Consider the following 8104-nt stretch of genomic DNA (forward strand, 5'->3'; position numbering starts at 1 on the left):
GTGGAAAGTTTGGGGAGGGTTAGCAGGCTGTATGCTGGACTAACGCTGGGCATCACTACTGCAGCAAGTGGCTCTTTGTCAGGGTGGGGTGGGCTCCTTGGCCTCCTGGCCCTATTGTTTCATCTCTGCCTCATTGCCCCAGGCGAGCCCTCTGCATCGTGACCTACCTGCTCTTCCCCATCAATGTCCTGGTGGGGGTCCTGGCCGGGGTCTGGAGAATGTTCATTTCTGCACTTTACAATGCTGTCCATTTCTGCCAACTGGACCTCAGCCTGCTGAATCGGGGCGTCGAGGCCTTCGATCCAGGTAAAGGACACGAGAGCCCCCTCCTGGAGCCAACATACACTGCTACCTCCATGTCCTGGCATTACCCATGGTGGGCATGTCCTCCCCTGGGCCCAATGTTGTAAAGCCAGTGGGGAGCTCCTGGGGAATATGACTCTGGCAGGATCCGGGTCATTGACAAGGAATGTCTGTGTGAGGCGAACCTAAGGATCCTGTGCATCACATCTGATGCAGGGATCTCACTCCTGGACTGTCCCTGGACATGGAACCTGGGAACGGAGTAACCTAGCTAGCCATCCTGCCATATTTAAATGAGAAACAGGGCCTGGGCAGCTTGGCATTGCCTGCCTGGGGTTCTGTGGGGGTGAATCTGGCTTCCCAAACACCACTGCACGATTATCTGCTATTGAAAACCTGCTTCCTTTAAATGTTGTAGGTTTTCCTGTCCCCCCTGGCTGTTTCTGGTGAAACTTGACTTCTCTTGAAACCCAAAGCTGCTGGGGCCTAGGGGGTGAAGCCCACAGCCCAGGTTCTAATATCTGATTGCATTGGTGTGAATCTGGAGCAACTCCAGAACTGCTCTGGATTTACAGAGCAGTAGCTCAAATTGAGATTTGCCCGCCCCCCTGCAGTCCATTTGTCTGTGGAGGAGGAAAAAACCAAATTGATGCAACCCTGAATTCTGCTCTCCTCCGTGTGCATGTGTGTGTACCTGTATGAGCGTGCACACGCTCTGGATACATGAGGGAGGGATAGCTCAGTGGTTTGAGCATGGGCCTGCTAAACCCAGGGTTGTGAGTTCAGTCCTTGAGGGGGCCATTTAGGGATCTGGGGCAAAAATTGGGAATTGGTTCTGCTTTGAGCAAGGGGTTGGAATAGGTGACCTCCTGAGGTCCCTTCCAACCCTGATATTCTATGATTCTATGATACATGGCCTGTGTTCCCTCTAGGCTACCGCACTTACTGTCATTACTTGAAAATTGAGGTCAGCCAATCACACCCTGTGATGAAAGCCTTTTGCTTCTTGCTTCTCCAAGTACCTGGCCCAGAGGGGCAGACAGGACTCAAACCCACTGATGTGGAAGAAGGTGAGATCTTGCTTCCTCCCCACTTCCCAGCTTTAAGTGAGTGCTAAAGAACTGCTAGCCAAGAGAAGCAGAATTTCCTGGTAGCAGGGGGAGCGTCTGTGGACAGACTCCCATGCTGGGTGCTAATAGTGCAAGGAGCTCATGTTGAAAATTTCTGGTCTCATTCACAGGCTGGGTCTACGCATTGGTTGTCCTTCTAAGGGAGGGCTGGGGAGTGGTTTCACCCTTTCACCAAAGGAGCAGGAGGTGCCATGAACAAAGGAGGGTGCAGAATTCAATCTGTCAAGGGCAGTGTCAGTAGAAATGCCCCACTTGCTCCCCCTGGCTGGGGGATGCTCATGCACTGTCTCATGCCCTGCATAATGCTTTCTCCTCAGTGCTGCATGTCCTCTTCCTCTCTGCAGTGTGACATGGTTGATTGGCAGCCTGGCGATATGGGGTATCAGTGCAGATTCCTTCCTGGCTCTGCACTGCCAGGCTGTGGGTTCCTCTCCTCCTTCCATCTTTGTGCAGGGCAGGGAGAACAATCCCCCTTCACCCAGAGACATGGTGAGCCCGCCCTGTAGGCAGACAGGAGGAGGGAGTGACGCTGAGGTTTCCTTCTTTGCAGGGATCCAGCTGATGCAGCCTGTGAAGGGGCTGCTGAAGGCATCCAAGTCCAAGCAGACGAGAGCCCGGTGGGGCCTGGCCTACACCCTCCTCAACAACCCATCACTCTTGGCCTGCCGAAAGACTGTGCTCTCCGACCCCACAGCCAACGGGACCCAGTCTCGCCCTGCCAAGCCCTGACCTCCACAGAAGAGCCCTCCCCTTTCTCTGGGAAGTGTTCCAGCTCTGCTCACTGCCTCCTCTCTCCTTCTTGTGTGTCCCACCACCCCACAGCAGCGACCTTGGCTCTGCGGAGCCCTAGAGCATGGCTGCGCCCCATTGCCTGCCTGCCTTTGAGACCAGGGCTGTTTCCTTAGGGCAGCCCGGAGCTAAGGGGGAAGGGCTGCCTGATAATCTTGCCCAGAGACTGAGCTTTAAAGCCACCCGAAGCCAAGTCTTTGCCCCTCATGCTTCTGGGAAACCTGAAGCAGCTCAAAGGTCCCCCTTAGGCATCTTTCCGATTCAAATCCTGCTGGGCTCACAAGTGAAATGAGTTTGGTGGTCTCCAAATTTTTATCCCAATTGCCCTTCCACCATGCAGTTTGGCACATTTGAGTCCCTGCTGAGAGGAGGTGGGAGCTTGAATGGGAGAGAGAAGGGGAGCTACAGAATTGCGGGGTGTTAGCCAAACTGAGAGGAAGAAGCTGGATCTGCCCGTAACCAGCATGACCTACTCTGCATTTCAGAAGGCACCACCATCTTCCTCTCCACCAGCCCCTCAAGAGCCTGCATTGGAGTCTCACCTGGATCCCCTTCAACACACCAGGTAGTGGCAGGTTTTTTCAAATTGCATTTGTGTCAGGGTAACTTTTCTCTTTCATGCAGAGACAGCCATTCCACAGAAGAGCCCAGCACTAAAGAGATTCTGATGAAGCATTTATGAAGGAATATGTCTTCATGCCTTTAAAGAAAAAGAATAACTTTTTAAATATATTGTTCACGTCTTTTCTATAGTTTTTAGTCCTAGTTGCTGATAAATAGACTGCAGGTACTGTAGCTTTGTAAAATTGGAAATGTGCCCTTGATGCTTTCACAGCAAGACGGCAGAGCGATCTCTCTGTTTTGTGTGGATCCTCTATGCTGCGTGTCCCTCTGGCTTCTCATACTCTGCTCATGTCCTTGCCTCCACTTTTCTGGCAAACAGGAGGTGTCTGTCTTCCTGCTCCCCCTGCTCTATTTTTTTAAACTAATAATTCCTTGGCCTCTGTTCTTATTCTATGAGAGGTGGGCAGGTCAGATTGGGAGTGAGCTGAGCTAGTATTTGTAGAGTACAGTGAGTTTAAACCCCCTTGGAATGGTGAGATGGGAATAATAAATAATATGCCTCTTTCCTACTGCTTGGAGAGTGCCTGTTCTGTTTTTGGTCTCCCGTGAAAGCAAGGGTGAGCACAAGGGTGATGGAGGTAATGGAGGGGGGAAGGGCAGAGAACAGTGGGAAGAGACGTATCAGGGCCCTTGTATATGACCTTCTCTTGCCATGGTTAGTGTGGCCATTTGGTGCATGGCTGGGGGCATTGTTACACTCTTCTGCACCCCACAACAGCAATCCCAAACCATAAAGAAAGCAAAGCCAGACACAAGCAGGTTTCCATGATTTAGTGTAGATGGGACCTAACCATTGTCCATTAAGCCACGGACAGCACAAGGTTTCACAGTAGGACTGGCTGCAAATGTTCCTTCAAGTGTTTTTCTGTTTCAACTGTGTGCGTGTGCGAGAGAGAAGCAGCTGCTTGCTGTGGGGAAACTTTGTTCTTTAAAGAAAACAACCCTGAAAACTGAAATGGTTTTGTTTCTGAAATGCTGCCTCAAGGGAGATGTAGTTTGGGTTCCTCATTCTTCTCTGTGGGCTGGGTTCCCTGCAGCCATGGTCACCTCAGTATGGAGCATGACGGCGACATTTCAGAAGAACTTTTTTTTACTGAAAACCCCACATCTTTCATGGGCGGGGGAGGGGGCATATTATTCTAACCGGGTCTACTTCCATCACCAGAGCTTCACAGAATAGACCATGATGTTCGACCTCTTGTATAACAATGGCCTGCGAATAGTGATTCCTGCACCCAGCCCATAACTGCTGTTTGAGCTAGAGCATGTCTCTCTTAGAAAGACATCTTAGAAAGACATCCTGGCTGAAAGACTGTAAGGGAAGGAGACCCCATTGTGACCCTGGGTAAGTTGTTCCAGTAAAGAACTACCCCTTTAAGACTTTGCCCCTTTTATTTTTAGTCTAAATTTGTCCAGCTTCCTGCCATCAGATCTCATTAGAGCTGTCTGTTAAAAAGCCAGTTATCTCTTTAGTTTGGGGACCCAGCAAAGGTTGCTGGAGGCCTACAAAGTAGAACAGCATTTTAAGGCATCCCTGCCTGACATGGTCCATGCTGCAGTGTAGACAGGGCCCTGAATCCCACCAGACCTTTTAATTACCAATGGATCTAGCTTTGGGGGGCCTGCAGGCTCCAAAACCCCTTTCCACAATGGGCAGGTGTGTTCTGGTGCTGCTCATGCTGTTGGCCCTTCCACCCACCCAGCCAGTGTGCATTCATAGAATCATAGAATCATAGAATATCAGGGTTGGAAGGGACCTCAGGAGGTCATCTAGTCCAACCCCCTGCTCGAAGCAGGACCAATTCCCAGTTAAATCATCCCAGCCAGGGCTTTGTCAAGGCTGACCTTAAAAACCTCTAAGGAAGGAGATTCTACCACCTCCCTAGGTAACGCATTCCAGTGTTTCACCACCCTCTTAGTGAAAAAGTTTTTCCTAATATCCAATCTAAACCTCCCCCATTGCAACTTGAGACCATTATTCCTCGTTCTGTCATCTGCTACCATTGAGAACAGTCTAGAGCCATCCTCTTTGGAACCCCCTTTCAGGTAGTTGAAAGCAGCTATCAAATCCCCCCTCATTCTTCTCTTCTGCAGACTAAACAATCCCAGCTCCCTCAGCCTCTCCTCAGAAGTCATGTGCTCTAGACCCCTAATCATTTTTGTTGCCCTTCGCTGGACTCTCTCCAATTTATCCACATCCTTCCTGTAGTGTGGGGCCCAAAACTGGACACAGTACTCCAGATGAGGCCTCACCAGTGTCGAATAGAGGGGAACGATCACGTCCCTCGATCTGCTCGCTATGCCCCTACTTATACATCCCAAAATGCCATTGGCCTTCTTGGCAACAAGGGCACACTGCTGACTCATATCCAGCTTCTCGTCCACTGTCACCCCTAGGTCCTTTTCCGCAGAACTGCTGCCTAGCCATTCGGTCCCTAGTCTGTAGCGGTGCATTGGATTCTTCCATCCTAAGTGCAGGACCCTGCACTTATCCTTATTGAACCTCATCAGATTTCTTTTGGCCCAAACCTCCAATTTGTCTAGGTCCTTCTGTATCCTATCCCTCCCCTCCAGCGTATCTACCACTCCTCCCAGTTTAGTATCATCCGCAAATTTGCTGAGAGTGCAATCCACACCATCCTCCAGATCATTTATGAAGATATTGAACAAAACCGGCCCCAGGACCGACCCCTGGGGCACTCCACTTGACACCGGCTGCCAACTAGACATGGAGCCATTGATCACTACCCGTTGAGCCCGACAATTTAGCCAGCTTTCTACCCACCTTATAGTGCATTCATCCAGCCCATACTTCCTTAACTTGCTGACAAGAATACTGTGGGAGACCGTGTCAAAAGCTTTGCTAAAGTCAAGAAACAATACATCCACTGCTTTCCCTTCATCCACAGAACCAGTAATCTCATCATAGAAGGCGATTAGATTAGTCAGGCATGACCTTCCCTTGGTGAATCCATGCTGACTGTTCCTGATCACTTTCCTCTCATGTAAGTGCTTCAGGATTGATTCTTTGAGGACCTGCTCCATGATTTTTCCAGGGACTGAGGTGAGGCTGACTGGCCTGTAGTTCCAGGATCCTCCTTCTTCCCTTTTTTAAAGATTGGCACTACATTAGCCTTTTTCCAGTCATCCGGGACTTCCCCCGTTCGCCATGAGTTTTCAAAGATAATGGCCAAGGGCTCTGCAATCACAGCCGCCAATTCCTTCAGCACTCTCGGATGCAACTCGTCCGGCCCCATGGACTTGTGCACGTCCAGCTTTTCTAAATAGTCCCTAACCACCTCTATCTCCACAGAGGGCTGGCCATCTCTTCCCCATTTTGTGATGCCCAGCGCAGCAGTCTGGGAGCTGACCTTGTTAGTGAAAACAGAGGCAAAAAAAGCATTGAGTACATTAGCTTTTTCCACATCCTCTGTCACTAGGTTGCCTCCCTCATTCAGTAACGGGCCCACACTTTCCTTGGCTTTCTTCTTGTTGCCAACATACCTGAAGAAACCCTTCTTGTTACTCTTGACATCTCTTGCTAGCTGCAGCTCCAGGTGCGATTTGGCCCTCCTGATATCTTTCCTACATGCCCGAGCAATATTTTTATACTCTTCCCTGGTCATATGTCCATTGTCATGAGGTGGAGACACAAGGGGGTGTTTGAAGTTTGTTTTCTCCCCTGAACCATTGGTGCTGGCAGGCAGCCTCTAGTGTAGCTCCTTCCGATGGATTTGGATTCTCTCCCTGAACTGTTCACTCCTCTGCAACTCAGAAGCTGGGGGTAGGCGTGTGTGTGCTGAATATGGTATATGGAAAGTACCACGAGAGGCAGCAAGATGGTGGTTAGAGTCAGGACATCAGAATTCTATTCCTAGCTCTGCCACTGACTTGCTGTGTGATCTTGCTATGCTGTGCCTCAGTTTACCCATCTGTAAGATTCAAACAGCTATTCACCCTCCTTTTGTAAAAGGCTTTGAATTCTGTGGGTGGAAATGGAGAATACATTATATAACTTTTCATTCAGTGGATGTAGTGACAGTGCTGTCCTCTACACTGCAGTGTAGTCTACATGGAATTATTTGCTGGACCGGGTTGCCTGGTTAGTGGATAGTTGTTAATGGCTGTGATGGGATCCCCAGTGTACAACCTGGAACTGGGATACTGCTGTGCCCTCTGAGTTCTCCAGCCTGGGCTGTCTCTTGAAATGCTTTGCTAGTGACAAACAGCAACCCCCTCCAGGAGCTGTTATCACTCAGCCACCAGCATGAAGAGACACACCCAGCTATGTTGCATGTATGCTCTCCAAGCCATTTGTGAACTATACAATGGGAAACACCAGCAAATCTGCCTGAGTCCCCAGCCTTGCACCCTAGAAAATGTACTGTCTTACACTGCTTAAGACCTCCCCTTGAACAATGCAAGCTCGTTAATTAGTTTGGCACTTCATCAAAGGATAGTGGACTTGCACCAGCCTTTGTAATCTGAGCAGATTCCCCAAGCACTTTAGACAAACTCACTGGTAAGGATAAAACATTAAAATAAGTTTATTAACTACAGAAAGATAGATTTTAAGTGATTATAAGTGGTAGGTATAAAGGTCAGGGATAGCTACCTAAGAAAATAAAAAGTAAATGCACATTCTGAATCTTAAACTTAGAATGCATTTTGTTTTTATTTCATTTGACCAAATCTGACTTCTTGTGCTTTGACTTATAATCACTTAAAATCTATCTTTTGTAGTTAATAAATTTGTTTGTTTATTCTACCTGAAACAGTGCATTTGGTTTTGAAGTGTGTCAGACTCCCCTTGGGATAACAAGCCTGGTATGTATCAATGTATTTGTTAAATTGACAAACTTATATAAGCTTGCAGCATCCAGTGGGCATAACTGGACACTGCAAGACAGAGGCTCCTAGGGTTGTGTCTGGGACCAGAGATATTGGCTAGAGTTGTTTGGTTGCACAATCCAAGCAGCGGCTGGCCAAAAGTGCTCACTCACTGGGCACAGCTTACATGTTAGAGGCTGTGCATGAACAGCGCAGGAGTGCGGGTTCTCACAGCAGAGCAGGGTAAAGCTGGCTTCCAGAGTCGAGGATTGGCGTGACCTAGCAGATCACCGGTCCAGATAACACCAGGGGAATATCAACAATGGGTTTTTTTTGGTTTTGGTATTTAATTATATAGAAAAGCCATTTAAATGTGAGTCAAGTTAGCCACATGGGTTGGGGGAGGGGGCTTGGAATGGAAGTTAGTT

General features: G+C 48.9%; 1 protein-coding gene across 7 annotated transcripts in view; it reads left to right on the forward strand.

Moving 5' to 3' along the window:
• Window positions 1-3355, forward strand: part of STRA6 (signaling receptor and transporter of retinol STRA6) — a 54582-nt gene extending 51227 nt beyond the window's left edge. For all 7 annotated transcript variants that reach the window (XM_043523750.1, XM_043523749.1, XM_037911571.2 and 4 more), the window contains 3 exons: window positions 143-306; window positions 1236-1373; window positions 1984-3355. In XM_043523750.1, coding sequence (XP_043379685.1) covers window positions 143-306; window positions 1236-1373; window positions 1984-2162 — 481 coding nt within the window. In that variant the 3' untranslated portion in view covers window positions 2163-3355. The remainder of the gene's footprint in view (window positions 1-142; window positions 307-1235; window positions 1374-1983) is intronic.
• The last annotated feature ends 4749 nt before the right edge of the window (window positions 3356-8104 follow it).

This window comes from Chelonia mydas, chromosome 10 (assembly GCF_015237465.2).
Source record: "Chelonia mydas isolate rCheMyd1 chromosome 10, rCheMyd1.pri.v2, whole genome shotgun sequence".
In the NCBI taxonomy this organism is placed as follows: domain Eukaryota; kingdom Metazoa; phylum Chordata; order Testudines; family Cheloniidae; genus Chelonia; species Chelonia mydas.